At 45.2% G+C, this 23,531-nt stretch overlaps 3 protein-coding genes across 4 annotated transcripts; 1 reads left to right on the forward strand and 2 right to left on the reverse strand.

Moving 5' to 3' along the window:
* Positions 1-2,457: 2,457 nt before the first annotated feature.
* LOC124705654 (probable membrane-associated kinase regulator 4) lies at positions 2,458-3,575 on the forward strand. The gene has a single exon (XM_047237358.1). The coding sequence runs from the start codon at positions 2,594-2,596 to the stop codon at positions 3,494-3,496; it is 903 nt and encodes a 300-aa protein (XP_047093314.1). The 5' UTR covers positions 2,458-2,593; the 3' UTR covers positions 3,497-3,575.
* Positions 3,576-6,308: 2,733 nt separating this feature from the next.
* Positions 6,309-9,201, reverse strand: LOC124705310 (cilia- and flagella-associated protein 298-like). Its single transcript, XM_047237054.1, has 5 exons — positions 9,018-9,201; positions 8,839-8,915; positions 7,081-7,210; positions 6,706-6,803; positions 6,309-6,630 (listed from the first exon to the last, which is right to left on the reverse strand). The coding sequence occupies exons 1-5, from the start codon at positions 9,199-9,201 to the stop codon at positions 6,595-6,597; spliced, it is 525 nt and encodes a 174-aa protein (XP_047093010.1). The 3' UTR covers positions 6,309-6,594.
* Positions 9,202-13,822: 4,621 nt separating this feature from the next.
* LOC124708101 (E3 UFM1-protein ligase 1 homolog) lies at positions 13,823-21,659 on the reverse strand. 2 transcript variants are annotated; one of them, XM_047239791.1, is made up of 20 exons: positions 21,457-21,659; positions 20,532-20,843; positions 20,175-20,441; positions 20,052-20,099; positions 19,674-19,739; positions 19,486-19,589; positions 18,750-18,843; positions 18,625-18,681; positions 18,069-18,504; positions 17,826-17,974; positions 17,585-17,650; positions 17,414-17,482; positions 17,042-17,131; positions 16,836-16,901; positions 15,973-16,019; positions 15,835-15,898; positions 15,057-15,134; positions 14,894-14,956; positions 14,252-14,344; positions 13,823-14,125 (listed from the first exon to the last, which is right to left on the reverse strand). In XM_047239791.1, the coding sequence occupies exons 1-20, from the start codon at positions 21,628-21,630 to the stop codon at positions 14,021-14,023; spliced, it is 2,448 nt and encodes an 815-aa protein (XP_047095747.1). In that variant the 5' UTR covers positions 21,631-21,659; the 3' UTR covers positions 13,823-14,020. The 2 variants fall into 2 exon arrangements, with proteins under 2 accessions (XP_047095747.1, XP_047095746.1); XM_047239790.1 differs by having other exon boundaries at positions 17,826-17,980.
* Between the last annotated feature and the right edge of the window lie 1,872 nt (positions 21,660-23,531).

Below are 23,531 nucleotides of genomic sequence, written 5' to 3' on the forward strand. Positions count from 1 at the left end.
TCACTGGAATCTCAACTTTATGGGTCCAATTAGTATGAAACTAAGCTACCTGTGGGTCAGTCCTTTTTGCCATAAAGTTTGCAGTTCTTGCTGGACGAAGCCCTACCACACGCATTTTGTTTTCTGTCGTTGTTAGATCTCCATTGTTAAATCAGCAACATCTCAAACGAAAAACTATATCTGTGTCTGGAGCTCGTCATCAAGTAGGAGTTGGAGCTGCTACGCGAGGAGTTACTTGTTTCGCATAGATCGGTTTGAGCTTCACAGATCCACTAGCTCTTCTTAGTGGCCGTGTCAACATGAAAGTTGGAGTTGTTGCCGACAGATGACGATGACCCTAGTGAGCAACCTCAACGAGGATCCTCACTTCAATGGTGTATATGTGTGCAGTTTTTGGGGATAGCTAGGTGGATATGTGTATCATCGTGATAGTCGTGTTCCACGACGGCTGACGAGGATGGCTTAGCACTATCCCAAATGAAAAACTACTTTTTCTGAACCTGATGGAAACCCGTTTTTATATAATCTCCTGAGTTTAGAGTACATACAAACATTTACTCTAATCATGTAGTCCCTCCGTTCCAAAATGTAAGACGTCTAAGGACTGGTCAAAAGTCAAACTTTACTAACTTTGACCAAATATTTAGAAAAAATATATTTACATCTACAATATCGAATGGTCATATTAAGAAAATATATTTTATGGTGAATCTATTCATGTTGGTTTAGTACTGTAAATGTTTATATTTTTATGTATAAACTTGGTCAAACTTAAAAAACATTAACTTTTGACTAATCCTTGAACGCCTTATATTTTGGGACGGAGAGTGTACTATAGTAGTATATCCTACTCCTTCCGTTTTAATGAACAAGGCTTATAGTTTTTTAAACAATGTGAAGTTGAGCAAAGTTGAACCAAACTTTTAGAAAAAAGAAACTATAAAGAACTATGGTATTATGTAGATATCACATAAAAGATATTTCATGATGTATCTAACTGTGTTGATTTTAAATTGTAAGAGTTTTTCTAAAATCTTGATCAAATTTTACGTAATTTGACTTTTAGAAAATAAATATAAGCTTTATTCATTGAAATGGAGGAAATAAAAGGGTTGTTTCTGACAAACTAGTTTTTTCTTTGAAAATACATGTTATAAACATTTAACTACAAATTCATTGCTCGAGCAAGCAAGAAGAACAAATGATTCTCCAGTAACTGCTTTCCTCAAAAAGGGGGGAAAATGATTATTTACCCTAAACAATCATGGACTAGCATTCTGCACGGCGTGTGGGAGTGAGCCACGCAGCTGCCTCCCTACACACGAGCTCTGGAGAGTAGTGCACACATACCTAGAGCCACTTTGGTCCAAGAGCTCCTACACTGCCGAAGCTCCAACCTCTTTTTGGACCAAGGCCAAAGGGTGGTCAAACAAGCCACCACCCCGCATGAATGCCCTGCCCCCTGCCTGCACCTTTTCACCATAGTACAAAATTACCTGAGCCCACTGCATCAGTGCTAATCTCTGGGGTAAATGAACAACATTGAGGATAAAAGTAGAAGCGGTAAGTACAGTAGTAAATGGTGAGGCTATCATGTGGTGTGTTGCTACGAGGCCTTTGTGAAAAAGCTCACCGTCCAAATGGGGTGCTCCTCATCTCTCATCTGCCGCGGCGTGCCGTCTTAAAAACTGCCGCGTCTTCGACCGTCTTTTGACTGCTTTCTGCCCATCAAACGCTACCATGCCCTGCCTAGCTTTGCTTGCTCGCTTGCTGCTCCTATCATATCCCTAGCCTGTGGGCAGCAGATCATCAGAACACACTTTGGTTGAATTGAATTGAATGGATGGATGGGACGTCTCATGAACCGGAACATTTCTTGTTGCCTCTCCTACCTAAACATTAGTACTTCATCGGGAATATAGGGCTCGAGAGCTTTTTAGAAGTGTTATAAATTATAACTTATTTATTTATTGTCTTCTCTACCTAATGTATGTCCTCTTTTCTCTCATGGATATGAAACTATTGGCCTTAACAAATTGCACCTGAGACTTAATCTCAAACATAGAAAGTACTTCCGGACAAGCATGCCGGCTGAAATCAGAGGTACCCCCTCATGCCCAAAGTACATTGCATAAATGTTTAAGTTAAAGTTAAACTTTATAAATTTTGATCGTGCATGTTGATAAAAATATGAATATATACAATGCAAAGTTAATACTATTAGAATTATAATGAAATATAGTTTTATGTTATATACATTTTGTATCGTATATGTTCATATTATTTTTATTAACCAGTGAACCAAACAGAGTAAGATTATTCAGCACAGTCATTTCCATTTTTCTACAGAGGGAGAGACAGAGCTTCCAGTGCCACCTCAGCAGAGCCCCATGCCCCTCTCCCTCAATAACTTCACCCATTACTGCCTCTCTGCTCTGCATTTGCATTTGTTGTGCTGTGCTGTGCTGCCACTGAACTCCTCTACCAAACCAACCCACAACACAAACTCCCACAGCTGAGCTCCAACCCCCAAAACCCTACAGACCATCTCTCCACTCCACCCAAAACATTGCAGCAGCTCCCAGCAGTGGCAATGGCCAGGGCCCCGACGATGGTGATCCAGGACGACTACATCGACATGGACCTCACCCCCTCCTCGCCCAAATGCGCGCTGCTGGAGTTCGAGTTCCAGAGCGCGGCCACCGGCGGCGTGTCCAGGCACGACAGGGAGACCGCCTACGAGTCCCCGGCCGACGAGCTCTTCTACAGGGGCAAGCTCCTGCCGCTCCACCTGCCGCCGCGGCTGCAGCTCGTGCAGAAGCTGCTGCAGGAGCAGCAGGTGCGCGTGCCGGAGATCAAGCCGGCGGCGGCGCCGCCTAGCGCGAGCGTGAGCGCGGCGGCGGAGGCGGAGGACGACAAGGTGGGCGCCAAGAAGTACTCTTGGTCCAAGAGGCTGAAGCTGATGAAGCGGTGGACGTCGAGGGAGTACATCAAGTCCTTCTTCTTGGCCAGGCCAGGCGACATTGGCGGCGGCGCAGCGGTGCGGATGGGGAGCGTGCTGGACCAAGACGAGCTCTGCAGCCACCGCAGGTCCTTCTCCGGCATCATCCGGCGGGTGCGCCTGGTGGTGGCGACCAAGGCGTCACCCCCGGCGACCTCTCCCCTCTGCTCGTCGTCCTCCTCCTCGTCCGCGTCGACGCCGTCCTGCGGCAACACGGAGGGGTTATTCCTCCGGCCGAGGACGGCAACGCCGGTGCTCAAGCGGAGCAGCAGCGCCGGGTCGGAGGAGGGGGGCATCCACGGCGCCATTGCCCACTGCAAGAGGTCGCACCAGCAGCTGCTGCAGCAGGGGCGGAGGAGCGCCAGCGGCGTCGTGTTCTACTCGCTGTCCAACACCCCTAGGATCTCCACCTCCACCTCTGTCGCCGTAACCGCCGCCGCCGCTGCCGCCAGTGAGACGGCGCAAAAAGAGAGGCAGGAGATTTGCAGGGGATGACGCCATGAGCTTTGACTGATCAAAGCAAGTTTTTTGTCTTCTTTCTCTCTTTCTGGTTTCTGGGGCAGATGTTTGTGAAGATGAGCAATGTGTCTTGTGAATTGTGTGTGAAGAATCAACAACTTCTCTGTAATTTTTCCATTGTTCTCCTTCATGTTTCTATCTCAATGTGCCTGGACCAAAGGATCTACTATTCATTTCCCAGATATATATGATCAAAAAAATCAAAACTGCTGATCATCTTTGATTTGATTTTCCATGTAGCTCAAGTATTGTTGGGATTGTTGGGAAGCAACTTTAGCATTGCTGCCACAACTATGATGAATGAACCATTGTCTGTTCCAAAAGAAAAATGAATGAACTATTGTGGGGGCCGTGTGTACTGTCCTGATGAATTGCGCAAGGGTGGCACTGACTTGGTGGCAGATTTGATTCCACTCAAAGTACACACTACTTCTTGAGACCTTGACCATACCTCCTGTCCAAAAATATTCGTTCCAATCTGGTTATAAATTGGGCCATGCATACTTTCACCTACCTTGCAGACATTGCCTCACACTCCACGTCCCTGCCAACTTCTGATCCACGCTGCGTCTCGCCATGCCTTGGCTTCAAAACAAACAAAGTTCGTTGTGAGATCCCACTCAAACGTTTGCTTTTCATTGAGCTTACACAATCAGATAAAAGATTTTTAAGGCAAGCATTCTCTAGCGAGAACAAACAAGCTTCTCAACAAATCATTTGTGCATTTCTGTCGTGTCCTGCCAAGATGATCTACAGCTAGCTATGAGTACTAGGGCAAGTTGTGATACCTCTATTTTGTTTGCTGAAAAACATGTCTGAATCGGATAAATCTGAAACAGTTGGAAGGTAGCATTGGGCACGGAGTCACTGGCAGCCAGAGCCACACAACACAATAGGGTGGCCAAAAGGCGAGCAGCCTTGGGCGATGATTGCCCGGTTCCCAGTTCTCGCTCCACCATGGCTTGTCCATCTTGTGATTGGGACGTGTCATGGACCTCACGGTTCCCAGTCATGCAATGCGAGCACAACAACCACACCACAGGGAGGACCAGACGAGCACGATAAACCCACGAGAGATTCCCTACTTTCACCGCCCCTGTGTCCTGGAGCGATGTAGCAACAGCATCTTGGGCCCCGTAGCTTGGTTTTCGATGCCGAGATCAAGTGGCGGGTTTTCCTACCATGATGTTTCCTTTGCTGGGCATATCCCTATTGTTGCTCCTTTTGTTAAGATTTTGTTGTCAGGTTTGAACATCTGTATTTCCGTTATGCTTATAATGGAAAAGGGAGTAAGTCCCAGTTGGAAAAAAAAAAAAAAAAAAAAAAAAAAAAAAGCAACAGCATCTTGGAGTTTGGATGGAGCAAACCCTAGTGCAACAAACGAATCTTCCCAGTGGCGATGCAGGAAAAGGTTTTACCTTTCTGTTGCTCGAGAGGAGGGGAAAAGGTTGGAGGTGAGAGAGATTTCCAATCGCAACAAACACTTGCGCTGCATTGGTTCCTGCGCGCCCATGGCTGCTATCAGTCGTGCAGAATGATTGTTTCCTTCCGGTCTGGACACGGGCGAGTGATGAGGCCACATTACCAGAGCGTGAAATCAGCATTCAGAAATATACGAGTGCTGCTTGTACGGCCATCGGCATATTTGCAAACCTGAAAAATAAATACCAAGGAGTTTGGCAGAGGTGAAGCAGAAGAGAACAACCGAATTACAGTGGCTGGAGTAGCAACTGGTAGCATTGCATTGTATCAGTAGTATATTTTAGCAGTACAGGAGCAGGTAGTTTGACTGATGGGTCAAAGTTATGGAACAAATACATATTATAATACAGGTTTCACTGAACCAATGGACCAAGATATGGTTGTTTTTGCTCATGACAGTTGTGGGGTAGATCGACTAGTAGCACAGTGAAATGCAACTGCCAGGCAGGACAGGCTTCAAAGCTCCATGCAACCTACTTAGCTAATTTTATACATTATTGTTTACAGCGATGCCTGTTCCTTCTACAGGTAGAAAGACAAGGAATCCGACAAAACAGGATTTATACCTGTAGACAGGAGGCACCATTTATCTACATTACACCTGTTCAATTCCAAGATCAGTACAGGTTCCTATCTAAAACATACGAGTATATCAGTACAGGTTAATGTTTAGTAAGTAAGAGACAAGCCAAAAACCATACCTTGCCGGTTCCTGAACAATGTTGGTTTCCCACGAGTAATTTCCTGATTCCTGACTTCCTCCAGCTGCATACGCCAAGAACTGCATTCGGGCAGGCACCGGCCATATGTCACGTGTAGAATATCCCAACCGGGAGCTCCATGATTGCTGCAATGCTATACTCTTGTTTCTCAATCACAGAGCTAAAAGTATTTTTGTAATGAAATACTATCGGAGTACCACACGTTTTGTCTTTCCTTGAATTGTAGAACCACAATAACTTTGCCACAATGTTTCACAGATATTACAAAAAAAATACTCAAATATAAAATCATGAAGGCAGAGAAGCATCATAAGCAGCTGCTTAATATGTCTGCAACCTTCCTGCAATGTGGTACATAGTCTATCAACTGACAAGAAACCTAGATGCCCAAAAAATGATCTGGAGTACACCTTTCGCTGCTCAGAGTGTCTTTTTTCATAGGAACTCAAGAGGCATGCATATGAAGACAAGCAAGCTAGATACAACAGCAAAGGTTGAACCCCCATATTGAAGATAAAAGGGTGTAAGCATGTTCAGGGTCCCCCTTCATATGGGAAGCTGCTGCAATGAGTCTCACTCACCAATTGACAAAATCGAATCACATTTTGAGTACAACAACCAATTTGACAATCATGCTCAAGTGTCTAGCTCACCACTTGGCGCCCCCAATGATCATACTGTCATGGTTTCAAGCTGTTGATACAGGGTATAATTGGTACTTGGTATGTTAATATTACAGCTGAAGAGGATGCTTCGCTTGTTTTCTAACGAAAACTAAGAACACTTCGCATACAGATAAATTTGCATAAATGCATATACTACTCAAAAGGAAAATTAACTATGAAAGATCAACAACAGGTACAAACACGCTCAAGCTTCATTGGGTAGGCTTAGCCTGATGACAATCTGCATAAGTACAAAAAAAAGTAAATAATCAATCACGAACTAAAGCAATTGTCTTGCACTACTGTTGCGTGTTACCTTTGTTTTGTCATTAGTACCAATATAGTCAGATAGCTTCTTGTCCATAGCTAGCTCTTTTCCAGCCCACCAAAGTTGTATGGTATCATGCTTTTCATCTGAGTTACAAGAATGAACTGAATGGTATGTACAAAATATCCGGTGTTCCAAAGAAAAGGGAGATGAAATAAATTTACACTCTAAGGAGAACATTGCCAACTTGATGGGTAAAACTAGTCCTACTAAAGGTTAATGTTCTTCTAAAAGATTTGCATAGCTTCAGTGGAACTAGAAAATACTGAAATATGACTTATCCAGTGTGCAGTTCAGTCTTTCTCCTGTGTTACCATATTTACAGTACAGTTTTTGGATGTTATCTGAACTCATTTGTATTACCTGATTTTGGATGTTGCAGACACAATGCCTCTGAGGACTCTTCGAGAGCATTAGCAGCTGCTTTTTCAATATTCTTGATATGTTCTCTTAGAGCACGAGGGGACAAGAATTTTTTATGCCGAACTTGTACCTGGACAAAATTTAGACACATCTCAACATCTTCACCAGATACTAGTTTCACATTCGACAGCACAACAATCCATAAAGTTTTTTTTTGTCTGAAGTAAAGAGTGGACGATTTTTGTTTTCGTTTCTCGGTCTAGAAATAAAGTGGAAGAATCAACAAATCATTTGGGCTTGTTTACAAACAGTAATCACTACTAGAATAACCGAGCGCAAAAAACTTACTGGAGGAAACAGGGTAACGATCACCAGGCCAAAACCAGCCATTGCCGATGATCAACGCCCTACCAAAAGCTAGCTTTCTATGATCCACATTTCTTGAGAATTAAAGAATTTTTTCTTGACTGAACAATATCAAAGCTACAAAAAATCCGATAATTTCACTCTTGAATATAGCTGAGGGCTCGAAGCCCTGAATATTGCATGTCTTTTTTCGTTCTCAAGTAAATAGGGGAAGTCAAAGCTAGGAAAGCACCGTGGGTAGTAGCAGCACCACTTGATTCACAGATGAACAAATAAAATACTTCCATGACACTCCCAGTTCCAGCAAAAACAAACCCCAATTTGATGTCGGTATAATAATTGCATATAAGTAAGCATCTGCAAATTCTTATTGAGCATCCTCAGATTATGATGCAATAACAATGTAAATGATGCATAGTAGCATAACACCACTACGCAGCAGTGCAGTAGTAGTATACTTTCCTCCAATTCCACTTCATGGAACTTAATTCTAAGGTTGGTTCACTCGGCTTGATGGACATTTATGGAGTTTGGTTCTAAGGCTAGTGTGCCAATCCAATGTATCTTCCGACTAATATTGATGGCATACCTGAAACTCTTAAAGCTACTACAGAACATCATAAACTGATCCAATCCCCGCAAACAAAATCGACAGAACAGGAAGAAATCTGATCTGAAGGCTCTGAGAATTGGTTAGACTCGCAAAATTAGTTACACATCCCACAATAGAACAACCCTTAGACCTTTGTTTTTGTAAACTGCAGAGAAGGTGAATTTAATTTAATTTCCTGATTTATATATATAGAGCAAGACCCCAGCAATTACTTCAGCTTGTTTAGAAACCCTAACCACCACCAGATTAACCAAACACAAGAAACTTACTGGAAGAAACAGGGTAAGGAACACCAGGCAAAAACCAGCCACCTTAACTTAGCAATAGTTATTATGATCTGCTTCCTAGCAAAAGGTCTACATTTTTCTTGAATATTTTAGACAGCGCTTTGAGCTGAACGACATACAGGCTAGAAAACTCCGGCAATTTCTCAAGTAAATAGAGGAGGTCAAGGGCAGGAAAGCACCAACGGTTGTAGCAGCACGCTTGATTCACAAACAAACAAACACATGACATACTCCCATGCCACTCCCATTTCCAGTAAAACAAACCCCATTTTGATGCCAGTATAACAACAATTGCAAACAGTAAGAATTTGATTGCTATGAGCAGTCTCAGCTTATCATACAGCTAGCTCTATGGAGTTCGATTCTATACCTAGTGTACTTACTAATCCAGTGTACTTGGTACCCAAACCCCCCACAAGCAAAGACGAAACAGGAAGAAACATAGGCATCTGACTCCAACAGCTCGTGAACCGAATCGAGAAGCTTTACTACCTTTGATGCGTAGGCCTCGGCCTCCGACAGAGCCCTCTCGAGCTCCCCGTATGCCGCAGGCGCGTCCGCGCACCGCTCTGCAACGGCAACGCGCGCGTCAGTCTGGTTCGATCCGTTCACCATCCAATACGGCGGGTAACGCGACGCGACGCGACGCGGCGCAGAGAAATTCCGCTCACCTCGGAGGCGGCGGCAGAGGGAGAGGACGCGGGCCTGGAGCTCGGCGGTGCCCGCGAGCGCGGCCGCCACGTCCGCGACGGCGGCCGTGGCGGCGCACTCGTGCAGGAACTCCGTCTCCTCCTCCTCCGGCGACGGCGACGGCGATGGGGAGGGGATCGTCCACCTCACGTGCAGCACCACCATGTCGTGTGCTCACTCGCCGGCGTCTCGAAGGTTCTAGAAGCGTCGCGCGTCCTCCGGCTTCGGGGAGATGGCGCGGCCGACGGCTGTACGGCGCCGCGGTCACGCGCTCGTGTGGGTCGTGCGCCGTTGCCGGGAGCTGATTGACGCCGTCTGATCAAGATTGGACGGCCAAATATTTAGGGACATGCATCTCCACGCGTTTCGGGCGTTCCAAAATGTCCGTATATGCACGTTTGCATCTACCCGCGGATGCCATGCAGTTCAGGACAACCGTTAGCGACGGGTATCCCAGTGGTGCGGATGCATTTTTTTTAGCGCAGACAGGGTCAAGGTTGTAATGACGGTCGTTCCCGCGCTTGCCCAACACATTGGCGCCTTTTCGCCGGTGTTTCGCGCACGCAGGAAACGACCTAAGCGGCAACGCTGTTTCCCGCCCCGCCATGACTATATATGGTGGACACCGGCGGGTGACGGGCACACCTCAAGCTAAACCCTAGCATCCATCCATGGCCGAGCACAACCTTAGCTGGAATGTTCAGATGTGCCGCCAAGCCCACCCGAAGGAGGACGAGCAGCTAGCCGTTTCAGGCCGAGCAGTTAGACCTGGAGGCGGAGGGGGCAGGGCGCGCGCTAGGGCATCAGCGCCTCGCAGCGGCCAGGGCGGAAATCGCTGACGCCAGTGCCGAGCTCGCCGACGCCAGGGCGGCGCTAGCGGAGGCGCGGGCGGAGATGGCGGCCCCTCCGTTATCGGCGGCCCCACCCGCGGACGCCATCACCCAAGACATCGCCACCGCCGACGACATACCTAGCCGCTTCGAGTGCACCGGCGACCAGCAGTTTCTGCTCGCGTCCTTCGATACCCTAGTTGGGGACGCCCTACGCGGTCAGGCTTGGGCAGCGGAGGAGGAAGCCCACAACTATGTGGTCGCCATGGCTCGAAGGTACATGTGCTCCGACCTGGATTCGCTCCAACACAGGGGCTCTTCTCCCGCGCGGGTCGAGCAGGAGAACCGGGAGCTGGCGGATGCCATCGTCGCAAGGGACGATGCGGTCGCGGCGGCGGCTAGGGACAGAGCCCGCTACCACGCTTAGATGGAGGCGGTGCAGGCGGCGACGGCGGAGGAGGCGGTGGAGGCGGAGGCGGCGGCCAAGAGAGTCATGTGGGACTCCTCTCTAGCCAAGGCCCTCGAATGCCGCAGGTGGCAGGACGAGGTGTCCCATATGCGGCGTGCGCGGCGCAAGGAGGGCGTGAAGCGCTCGCGCTTCGACGATGGCGTCGGCCCCTCCGGCGGCCAGTGGTAGGCAGCGACTGCGAGTAACCCCGGCTGTGGTAGGCCGTGCGACGGCGAGTAGGTACGGCCGTTGTAGCTTTAGGTTAAGACATAAATTTAGATGGCTCAAGCACATATTTGAGTTGGACCAGTCATTATCTATAGGTTTCCTTACGGTTAACTGACTCAGTCCACGGGAACTCGACTAACCATCTCCGTAAAGATGGTCCTTTTGGCCGGTCCTTTTGGCCAATCAACAGTAATGAAGGAATATTTTGCTTACCTAGTAACGGATGCAACCAACGCGGTCACTTTGCGCGCAGCATCCGCGGGCAAACATGTCGCATATTTGGGCCAAGTTTGCGTCCCCGCAGACACTTTACGTCGCCCCGCTGGAGCAGGGCCTAGACGCATTTTTGGTCTCGGCGGACGCAAACGGTTGCTCGTCCTTTTGCATCGCCCGGTTGGAGATGCCGCGAAATTTCCCTTTCCTTCGTTAGAATGTTGAAGCAAATCATTTTTCTTCGTTAGAATATTGTACAGTGAAAAAAATGTTTTAGAGAAAAAGCATCATTGATTATTTAAAATGTTTACAAAAATTTCCATTTCATTGGGGAAATCTGGTAGCCACACATGCCTTCCAACAATATCTAAGGTAGTCGCTGTTCGATCAAGGCGATGTGCAAGTAGTGAAAACACTTTCCTTGTCAGATGTCTGTCACTCGTGGCGTCAGGGCATCTCCAGCGGCGCGACGCAAACGGTCGCTGAGCAACTGTTTTCGTTCGCCGTGACCGGAATTGCGTCTGGGGTCTATTCCAGCGGGCCGACGCAAAGTGACCGGGCCGTCCGCGGAGACGCAAACCTGGCCCAAATATGCGTCAGGTTTGCGTCTCGGCGGACGCTCGGCGGTCGCAAGGAGCGTCCTCCATTTCTTACCCGGTCCCGCATGTCAGGGACAGCGAAATCGACCGCTTCGATTTGCGTCTTTTTCCCCTTCTTTGCTGCCCTAGTGCGTCCCCACCACCCCAACCCCATCCGCCGTCGTCCGGCCGCAGCGCCGCAGTAGCCGCCGCCGGCTGCGTTCTTGCCGCGCGGGAGAGCGGGAGCATACTCGGGCTTGGCTCCGCCATGTACCTGCCGACTGTTTTCGGGCGAAACGCTCCCGGTTGCGCCGCCCTTCCGCGCCGCCCACGACCTGTTCGGTCAATTGCGTCGGTAGGTTTCTACTCGTGTTTTCGGCGCTATTGTGCGCGGCCATTGATCCGCAGTTTGTACCCACACAGATGGACATGTGGCAGATGTTGGACAAGTTCCGCGCGGAGGTCATCGACTCCTCTTCCGACGAGGAGTCCGTTGAGTCGACGCAGACATTGGCAACTACTGCGGTCTCCATGATCCACGAGTTTACCTCTAACCCGGGGCCGCAGCAACGGGGCTCTGTGAAGGGGCGCTCCAAAAACCTGCCGCGCAACAGAGTGGAAGGGCAGGCCCGCCTCCACAAGGACTACTTCCACCTCACCAATCCGATCTTCCCGAAAAAATATTTCCGGCGCCGATACAGGATGTCAAGGGACCTGTTCTTGGTCATTCTACGGGCGTCAGAAACTACGACCCCTACTTTCAATGCGGCGCGATGCAACAGGTGCGTTAGGCTTCACCTCCTACCAAAAATGCTCCGCGGCTATTCGCATGCTCTCATATGGAATGGCTGCGGATATATTCGATGAGTATCTTCGAATGGGTGAGAGCACCTGTCTTGAGGCCATGTACAGGTTTTGCCGAGCCGTGATTGCCGTGTTCGGAGAGTATTACTGTAGGGAGCCAACTGTTGAGGATACAAGTCGCCTCCTGTCTATCAACGAGTCTAGAGGCTTCCCAGGAATGATTGGCAGCATAGATTGCATGCACTGGCAGTGGAAAAACTGTCCATTTGGATGGCAGGGTGCGTACAGCGGGCATGAGGAGGGAACAACTGTCATTCTTGAAGCTGTCATATCTCAAGATTTATGGATTTGGCATTCATTCTTTGGCATGGCCGGTTCCAACAATGACATCAATGTGTTGCACCGATCACCGGTTTTCAACAGGCTCATGCAAGGTAAAGCTCCCCGGGTGAGCTATGAGATCAATGAAAATGCATATGACAAGCCATATTATCTTGCTGATGGCATCTACCCTGACTGGGCCACATTGGTGAAGACTGTCCGTAATCCAAACTCCGAGAAGACGAGGAGGTTTGCCAAGATGCAAGAGGCTTGCAGGAAAGATGTGGAGCGCGGATTTGGTGTGCTCTAAGCTCGGTGCAGCCCCGGCCCTATGTTTTTCGGGGCCCTTGAGCGAAGTCGATAAAAGGACCCCTTGACGCAAATATGTGTACATATATTTATGATAAAAAGAAATAAAATAATAAAAAATATAATAAGTACCGCTTCCATACGAAACATTTTTCCAGCCCATAGTAGTATAGAGAAGGTCCGGTCCTGGGCCCCCTTGGCAGCCGCCCATGCCTGCCATGGGTCAGGGCCGGCCCTGGCTCGGTGGGCAATTGTCCGTCACCCGGCAAGAACATGGTCGCTGAAGACCATGCATGAGGTGATGACATGTTGCGTGATCATGCACAACATGATCGTTGAGAACGAGCGTCCTGATGGCCGCAATGAGAACCAATGAGATTTTCAAGGTGAGCTGGTTGCGCCACTTCCTAGAGCTTCATCTTGGCAGGACTATCTACATAGGAATGTAGAAGTCACTGACGAGAACGTCTCTAAACAGCTGCAAACGGATCTGATTGAGCATCAGTGGACATTGGCTGGCCATGAAGATCATGCCTAGAGAAATACTATCTTATTTTCATGTCGACTTTTAAATGTAATAACTATGACTTTGTTGATTTCCTTATTTTGTTGTTTGGAAACTTCATAAATTGATGCAAACGCGAAAATGCGTCGGCCCGCTGGAGCCACCCCTAGGTGCAAACGGACGCGCGGACAAAAACGGTCTGTCGAGCGTCCGCCGCGCGACGCAAACGGACATTTCGGACGTCCGAAATGCGTCGCGCCGCTGGAGATGCCCTCACTGAAATCGGGATGGGCCCACCTTTCCGGAGGCAACAGGCAACAAGAGATATCACAATAATTTCTCCAACTTAATTATTATGGGCATCTATCTGGTTCCCTCATTTTTCACCTCGGATAAACATCACTCCAGAGTGAAAATTTTAATTCAGTAAAGCCTTCTGAAGATTGTCATGAACATATTCTGAAGTATACACGACATGAGATGTCAACTCTGCTGTGACACGATCTACCATCTTTCTTTCAGTGAGGTAAGCACCATTGCTCCTTTTTTCGGTACTCCGAGAGGGCGAATAGAGCTCGAGATGCAAGCAGGGAACCCATATAAGTACCTAAAGTCACCACTACATAAAATTCGAGTGAAGATTGCACTAAGTTGACTCAAGTATCGCAGCCTGCTGCTTGTATCCCTAGCTCCAGGTGTCGGGGATAGATAGTGCTGTGTATTTACATGGACACACAATCTTTGCTGCTCACTCTTTGCTTGTGCCGAGGGCCAGGGATTTCAGTTCGGGCATCAGCCTCTCCACCAGATCTTCCCTCCTCTCCATCAACCTATCCGATGTGCAGTCTTCATCCTGCAGGGCAGAGACATGAGACAATGCGTTATTGCAGGAACGAACACATATTGTTCATGGTTGTTTGGTTCTTTTACAGTTCACAAAGTAAGGAAAATGTATCCGAAACTGTTGACGTGGACTTACATCACCCGTAGCAGCAGCTTGTAGTGCCAGAACTTTCACGGTTGTGCTGTGATAATCAGTCAAAACCTTAAAGGTTGAAGCTGGCAGCTTGTCCTGCGAAATGGAGGATATGGATGATCAGGCAGGATATAGATTTTGCTACAATTAACAGTATTACCTGAAAATGCGTAAGAAGCCAACATTATAGACAGATCCAAACATCCTATTTCTGTATGTCCTACGACCTAAGAGGCTAAGGCTATGACTAGAATGCAGAGGACTGCCGACCAGGGATCCAAAATATCAGCAAAGAATTTGGTGGTTACCACTGGTTTCTGGAAATACTGCCAAAGCTTGGAGCTGCAAACTACTAGTACAGGAAATATAATATATCCTATGCCGTTTCAACAGATTATGAACAGTTCAAAAAAAAGGACAAATCAAATAGCACCAGGAAGGAGTTTATTGTTATAAAAAGATAGAATAAGAAGCACATGGAGGCAAGATTCTTCTGATAGCTAAATGACAGATGTACGAACTAGCATACCAAAGAAACAATACAAAAGAACTATGACCAGGAAAGGAATTATAGTTGCTAAAGAATAAAAGCTTCTATCTAAACCAAATCAATTATTACTAAAACCAATTAAAATCAACAATTACCTTCAGTATTGTGATTACAGCACCAACAGCCCTTCCAGGTGCCTGAAGAGCCTTATTGTATGCCTGGAAAAATTCAAACATGATGTTTCTCAGTTCAACCTATACATATAAATAAGCAGAGTATTTAAAGAAAAAAGGAAACATGTATTTATTTCAAGCAAACCTGAAGAAAAAGTAGAGCAACAACTTTTGGTAGGAAGGAAACTGGATCACTCTCTGAAGAAACTTGTGCTATCAAATCCTTCAATTCATACAGGAAATTGGGGTATCATATAATTAGCAATATAGTTCAGCTATAAAGAAACTTAGCATGACGATTAAACAATGAATTCCTTTTTCAGTACAATTATGATGTAATGAACATCAACGTTTTCACACCAAAGTACCATACCAGACTGGTCTGGTAATATTATCATGCTGATTTGGACCTGCATTCTGCTATTTCGTACTTTCACTACGCTGGTGCTTAAAAAGACAAAGAACAGCATATTTTCACTGAAATAGTGATCATACAACGAGACACCAGGATTTGAAAAACTGCTACCAGGATGGTCCCGGACTTCCGCTTACATTATGCTATTTTAAACATGTACTCCCTCCGATCCATAATGAGTGTCGGGGTTTTAGTTCAAATTTGAACTAAAATCCCGACACTTATTATGGATATGAAATTTACATTGGGGCATTATCAAATACTCCCTCTGTTCCCTTTTAATTGACTCTGATTTAGTACAAAGTTGTACTAAATCAGAGTCAATTAAAAGGGAAAGGAGGAAGCAAGTGATAATACTGCTAATATACTCATTCCACCTGGCATCAGGATCAAAGGGAACTGTTTAACCTAAACCAGCGAAAACCAAATCTGTCTGGACTGGTTCAAGAAAAGTCAGTTCTCACTGGTTTTCTAAACAATGTGGTACCCTCAAGATACCAAGACATACCTTGCGGTAGGAATGCATCATTGATCGCTCTAATCTTTTATCAAGCTTCTTAAATGACAAGCCACTGAAAAAAGAAGAGTAAGCACTTCGATAATCCAGTCAGTGTGGAAAGCAAGTAGTACAAACACAAAATGTTACCTTTCCTCTGCTGTATCTCTTAAGGCATCCAGAAATGAATCAAACCGCTGTTGTGGATTACAAGGGAAAGGTTAGAAAGAGCTACAAAATCCACTTATATTTGTAGTTAGCATCTCAAAGACTCAGCAAGTGTCTCTTGTTCATTTATGACTAATTTATGCTTTATAGATAACAAAAGGCTCACCAGTCACATGCTTAGGAGTTAGGAAACATGCAAATTTTATGAACTAACAAATAATAAAAACTAGGTGAATATCCTTCAGATGTACAGTCTTATATCTGAACTAGTAAACCCTAGTTTTAATTATATATGCTTCTGAAAAAATAATTGAATATATAATATCAAAAAGAAATTCAAAATTATCTTGCCGTGTCAATATTTTTTAGGGCATCTGTTGCATATTTATTTTACTTACAAATAGAGGATCAAATAATTGGCATCATAGAACATGCAGAAAATTACATGAAGATGGTTGCTGGGTTAGTCAACAGAATGACGGAATGTTTCCAAGGATATAGGCAAGGCATAAGCAATTATGAATGTTGTGTATGTATAATATAGCATATTGCCAGTCTGGTGACATAAAGCATGAAGGTTCACAAAAGAACTTCATCTATACTAGATTCAGTGCATCAAGAAAGTTGAGTAATTTATCATGTGAAGCGTCCAAGCATGTAATCTACTCCAGAGACCCAGACTAAAGTTTTTCTGTGGTATGTCAAATTATTAATTGCTAGGTGCTAGCATATTACCACAATTTAAGCTGTTAGGCATACTAGATTGAGAAGCGTAATAAGACAGAACTAAGGACTCGAAGTCTTCAATGAATACATCAAACATTATTTCTTCGTTAAAGACTGACCTTTCCCTCCAGCGCTTCGACTAAAGCTTGAGCCTTTGATGACAATTGCCCAGGAAGATCCTTTGCCTGGATTTTTTTTTTTTTTTGCATTTACAAAAGAGAGCAATCCCGCAAGGTTAAGCAAAATGACATTTTCATTCAGGATTAACACAGGAAAATATATTACATAATAGATGCCTAGATGGAATGAAATAAGTTAACTGTACCAGAAAAGTACGGTCAGTGGTGCTCAATTGAACATGCTGTTCTTCACTGTCTTCAAACTCCATTCCACTCTTCAATTTGTTGTCCTTATCCTATAGGTAGTTAAGTGCAAAGTACAAGCACTAGTCAGAGAAGTAGTTTGCAAAAAACTTTTAAATGATTCAAAGTTGAACTATGAGCTATAAGCCAGTAAGCGATTCCTAGTTCACCCCACAACAAGCATCACAAGTAGACAAGCAACACAGCTGGGGTTGCATGTTATTTGAAGTGTTCTGTTGCAAGTGCAAAACTAAAGCAAAAAAACAGATACATCAAAACTATTTTTTAATTACAAACTTGCAGATAACCACACTGTGTGAGCTTATAGGAGTTACCAGAGTAAGCAAAATCTTGTCCACTGTTGGTGTACCCAGAGTTCTTAGCAGATGCTTGTGTAATATACCCTGGAAACAAGAAAACAGATCAAGAAAAAGGACCATAAGTAAAGGCTGCTATATTGTTGAGTAGCGAGCGATCTTGTGAGGATGATGCTTATAGCAACTCACAGAGGTAGCAGGATCATCCTCAAACACATCCAGAGCTTTTTCATAGAGTTGCATATCCAGGACTGCCTGACAATGACAAAGAATAATATTGAGAAAAGCTACATTATAAGAGAAATGCAGGAAAGCAATTTAAAATTGACTAGCAATAACCAACAATTCCAAGGAGGATACCCAGAAACTCAAAAAAGCAACTATATTACAGCAAGAAAGCAGACGTAGATGGAATAAAAAAGCAGACTACCTCATCTAGCTGCTTTTGCAGATTATCAAGCACACTCCGCCTCCTTTCAGCATTTTCTGACAGCATGGTGTTCCTCTTCTTCTTCCATGAGTCAATAAGCATTGGTCTCAGGTGAGATGACAATAATTTAATTGGGCTGTTTAAGTCATCTGAGCCTAATGTCGATTTAAAAGTTAGGAAATTTGTAGAAGTGCAAATTTAACTAAATAAAAAAATGATGTCAATCTTATTCGGTTTACTGACCTGACAACTCTTCTAACTCTGGAGCAACAGCCAAAACCTTTTGCTGTATCAATTCATCAGGAAAGATATTTGTATTCTCCTCTTTTGGTTTCTCTGATGTTTTTTTACCACCGCGTTTGGCATCACCTGAAGAACCAGCATCCTTGTTTTTTCTATGAGATTTCTTGCCCTTTACAGGGATAATTTCTTCACTGTCATCATCCTTTTCAAGTGACCCACCTTTGGCAGACCCTGCCACTTTCCCTCTTTTCTTCTTTGGCCCTCTGTCTGCTGAAACACCAGCACTAGTAGTACTACTGGTGTCATTATCACCAATGTCTTTTGTGTTCGAATACTGGGCAGATGTACTCGAATTCATATTCATGGGGTTTCCTTGATCAGCAATATGTCTAATACCAAAGGAGTCAATCTCCTTCTCTAGTCGATCAAAAATACTCTGAAACGATTTGAAAAAACAGACACGTTGCACTCATTTTAGAAGATATAATGCGATGGTGCCGACATGAGTGCACAAAAAATTGTCGCAGGTTCAAGAAAAAAGGCTCTGATAATTCACCTTAATGAACACATTGCTGAAGACACATGATTCTCCAAATATCACTGCTTTAGAAGACTGCAAAGAAATATTTTAATGTGTGACCATCATGAAAAATACACAAACTCAACTACAAATACATCAACCTTGGCTGCTTTCTGAAAAGATGGACAAAGGGACAATATCTTGGTTGCATCAGGGCCACTGATATATGATGGAAGCACCGAAAGAGAATCAATCCTGAAACAAATAAAGGGTATATTTAGCAATGTAAACTTGAGAAATGCTTAACTTAGCAGCAAAATGGATTAGTAAAGCCAATTAGGGAAAAAATAAATACTATACTGATGTTATACAAATTGTTGAGATGCTCTGGGAAGTCTCAGCTATTTCAATGACTAATGCTACTAATTAACCAAATTTTTATATCCTGTTATCACTTGACTGGCTTATCCCTTTGCCCCTCTACTCTGATATAGGCCACAATTCATAAATCATACACCTGCCACCTGACATGACCGGATGGCGTGCGTAACTGTGCGTGGGCAAAAGGGGGCGCAGGGAGAGCGAGAGAAACTAGGGACTTGCTTGTCCCTTATTGATAATTCCATCCCCTTCTATAGAGCTAAAGGTGGAATTCAGACAACCTAGTCTCTTTTGCACTGAAATCATCTTTAACTCCAGAAGTCCTAACTTAATGGGCAAGGAAGAGGATGTGGCCCACTTAGGCTGTACCGCTCTTGGTTTGTGAACCAACATGACTATCAGAGAGACAGAGACAACTGAGAGACTCATCTTTCGGTGATAAATCATGCATGCCAAGTTAGGATATCATAGCTCAATTAAGCATTCAGGAGATATGAAGTCAACATTCAACAATACCATTGTCCATTCTCGATTGCGTCACCCACAGCAGCATCTAGCATATCGACAACTGAAGGATGAACAAAAATAGCCTCCAGTGCAATGCCATCTGGATATCTGGCCTGTAGAAGATAATAAGATAGTCAATATAAACGCTTACAGACAGAGCATTTAAATAGTAAAAGAATATTAATAGCTTCAAGTACCTCCAAGTACTGCTTAGGCTGAGGGATTGCAAGTTTCTGAAGCACTTCGTAACCAATATAAGAGTTCTGTACAGAAAATGAAGATCTCAACAAACAAAAGGAGATAAGGCATCACAATAATGCGGAGTATGTGATCAGAAAACAACAATTATCATGCTAAATATCAGACGAAGAGATTTCATATGATGCAAGAAGATATGGGAGTAAAACTGTGTGGATGTGTGTGGAAGAACTAGATCAGTAGGCATACAAAGGTGCACATGTAGCAGTTGAGATCTTGTCTAGGTCAATAAACATGTGGTTCTGCAAAGCCTACTTATGCTACTAGCTGGTGTTATAAATTGTAGGGATTGAAATGTAAGCTAGAGATGCCTCAACCTGTGAAAAAAAGGCATCAACGCTTTCCTTTTGAGCATGCGCAAAAACCTAGCAAAGGAAACAAATCACATCATCAAATATAGTTTTGGGAATCCAGAATATAAATTGAAATGCAGATCTTACAGCTGGTGTCCAATTTACTCCCGCACGGAGAGACCCAAGTACAGCACCTTCTTTTAGCAAGGCAGCAAAAATGGACTGGAAGAATGAACCTTCCACCGAAACTCCATTAGAACCGTGCATTTCTTGGAGCTGCTGCTGCAAGGAGTTCCAAACAGATGGCAAGTTTGTCGGAACTGTTATGCCCCTTGCCGCACCACGGACCATGGCAGTGATTCGTGAGACATATGCTGGAGTGTATAGCTGGCCACCTTCTAGCCTTCCCTTCACCTGCAAGGATTAATTATAGTAGTAGTACCATATCGGTTGAATGAAAGCAGCTAAGATAACAAACATGAAAGCGTGATATAGTACACTTACAATAGTTCCAAGCCGAGGCTCGAGGATATTGACGACCAGCTCCGACCCAATGTGTAGCTGCGCAGCAATCTCAGCCAAGGCAATCTGGCTGCGCTCTTGCAACTTCTCGTTTATCTCTTCTGTGACAGTGTCCCAGTAAGACTGTGACATGATCTCGCCGTTGATCAACATCAGGGCCGGATCCTCCGTGACGACCTTTTGTGCCTGCCTCTCAACATGGTAAAGATCCACCCCCAGGATATCTGATAGATCGACTAGTGATGCGCGCCCTCGATTGTTGATCTCCAACTTGATCTCATGCTTCAGATGGTCCTGACACACCAGAGATGACCATGGATGACGGATTACATATGGTTTTGAGGATTCAGAATATAAATTTCTAGATAAGACTCCAGCGACATTCTTATTACCCCCGGGGTATTCAAACACGCAGCTGAGTCAAAATCTCTCACATGGGCCATGGTTGACTGCGTATATGGAAAATTGCCGGGGTAGAACAGTTTTCTCTCATGAACTCTAGGGCAACTCGACAAGGTTGCAAGAGGGACTGGACACAGATGTACTATGAAACCTAGACCCGTTACATTACAAGAACAACACCAAAGAACTACGCAATTGGATCAATTTTCCAGGAGTGCTCTAAACTTAAAGCATCCTACAGAAGTGATACCTATTTTTTTTTTCAGCCGAGTAATTACAGTAGGATATAAACGAAGCTGAAATACAGTAGCACCGATGATTTCATTCAACAGCCGAGTCCATAATTCGAAGGACTGACACCCGAATCCAGGCTGAGTCCGTTACAGGAGAGGTTACTACAACCTCTCCGCCGCAAGGAGGCGAATCTGGTTCCGGAGAGACCGCGAGGGGATTGGGGGGTACTAGTAGAGGTGGGTGCAAGCGGGCACGCGGAGGAGGGGCTTACGGATGTGATGTACTCCTTGCCGGAGACGGTGTGGAGGAGCTCGAAGTCGATGAGGCCGCGCTCCTGCAGCTTCTGCACCAGCTCCACCACGTTCCGCTCCGACAGGCGCACGCTCGACCGCGCGCTCTGCGCCGCCTCCAGCTGCCGCTGCAGCTCCAGGAGCTCCGCGTCCATCGCCCCTCCCCGCGTCTTCGCTTGCCGGCGTGACGCGGTGCGGTGTCGCCGGAGACCGAGATCGATCGATCGAGCCGGAGTTGGGGGTTGCGCGAGAGAGAACTTAGGAAAGGGTCCTGTCTACTGACTGACAAGTGGGGCCTCGTGGTGGATGCGGTATCGCCTTCCGCACCTGAAGGAGCATACCTGGTTATACGTATCCCTATTGTGAAAACGTAGTTTGCAGCCAACGACAGGGATCCAGTGTCCCTGATCATTGACACTGATCTGCGGCCATGGCGAGTGCAGCACCGACCCCGCACATATCTCCGCCAAGCACATCCTCGAGCACCTGCCTATCGAGCCAAGAGCACTTTGCCGCTGCGTCGCTCCTTTCGGTCGCAGCACCATCACTCTTGGTCAACGCTACTAGCTTTGAATACGTCTTCCTAGGCGTGTACTCGTCGGTGGCCTCCAACCCCTGCACTGACTCACGTACAACAGCTATGCCGCCCCTTTGCGCCGTAGCATCGCTTCATGCGCTCATCTTCGTCGTCTCCGCGCACCGATGTCCTAGGCTACTACCACGCCGCTCCCATCAACGTGGGTCGCCACGTCTGCGCAAGGTCTTTGACACGCAGTTGGGTTCTTCCTCGCCCACCTTGATATGTAGAGAAAAATTAGAACTGACTTTTTGTTTTGAATGGTGAAAACTTATTTTTGTCAGTCTCGTCATCTTTTGAACGGATGAACTAACGTGTCTAGCGCATCTAAACCATTTTTTATTCTGATGTAGCGTCCAACGGTACAAAAGAAGCCAAGTCATCATCCACGCCATCCCGTAGGTGTAGGCGTGTGTTGCAACCAATCTTAACTAACATATTTTTCTATATGCCTAGAATTCTTGTTGCTTAACATGTTTGGATATTGCAACAAGTATAGATGATTTTTTACAGCGTGACAGTCGGGATGTAGTAAAACGCATGAGAGAAGCATCCAGGATGGTGACTAATAGAAAACTTTGTTTTAAGCAAGGGCAAAAGCTTTGCCCAGTTTTAGCGAGTAGAATACAAGGAAGTAAAATAAAAGTGCTTATTACAACATCAAATAATCTCGTGGCATCAAAGAATTTAATCGTTTCGTGCCAGCCAAAACCCAAAGGTTCACATCTTTCCAAGGATCGCCGAAGGAGGGGCATTGCGCTTGTTCTGGATTTCCCAAGAACAACAACGATGATGGAAGCTAAATCTTTACGCTTTGTCATGATGCTCCACCAAAAGACAGATAGTGTGTGTCGATCGTGCTTGGGGATCAATGAAGTGAAGCCTTAGCCAATCCTTGATGAGCCCCCAAAGTCTCACGGTCAAACCAATAGGTGGTCCAACCTAATCTAGAGCTTGCCATCGGACAGAGATTTGATGCACATTGGCACCAGTGATCTTGTTTTTTAAATAAATAAAAAAACATATTTTGGAGTTTTAAAAAATTCTGAAGAAAAATCTCCATTATAGCCAATAATGTATCCCACAACCGTGTAAAATATCAATTTGAAATACATTATATTTTAAGCTACACAAAAAGGACAAAACTGCGCAGATGTGAGTAGTCATTTTCAAATCAACAAAAACATGTCAGATTTTGTTATTTTTGACTAGCACAAAGTAAAAAGAATTTTGGGTTGAGATTTTCCATGATTGTGAGATGTATTACTGACAATATACAGAATTATTTTTCAGATTTTTTGATAACTAATAAATATTTTTTAATTTTTTTAAAAAATGGCGAGAGCACTGAACCTCGGGAGCCAAAAGCACTTTTCGCTTGCCTTCATGTTATAGTACCGGGAGAAAGCCTCTGCTGGAGTGTCAAGAAAATACAGTGTGGGATTAAACTTTACATGGTAAGCCTCTGCTGGAGTGTCA

Source organism: Lolium rigidum, chromosome 4 (assembly GCF_022539505.1).
Source record: "Lolium rigidum isolate FL_2022 chromosome 4, APGP_CSIRO_Lrig_0.1, whole genome shotgun sequence".
Lineage (NCBI taxonomy): Eukaryota > Viridiplantae > Streptophyta > Magnoliopsida > Poales > Poaceae > Lolium > Lolium rigidum.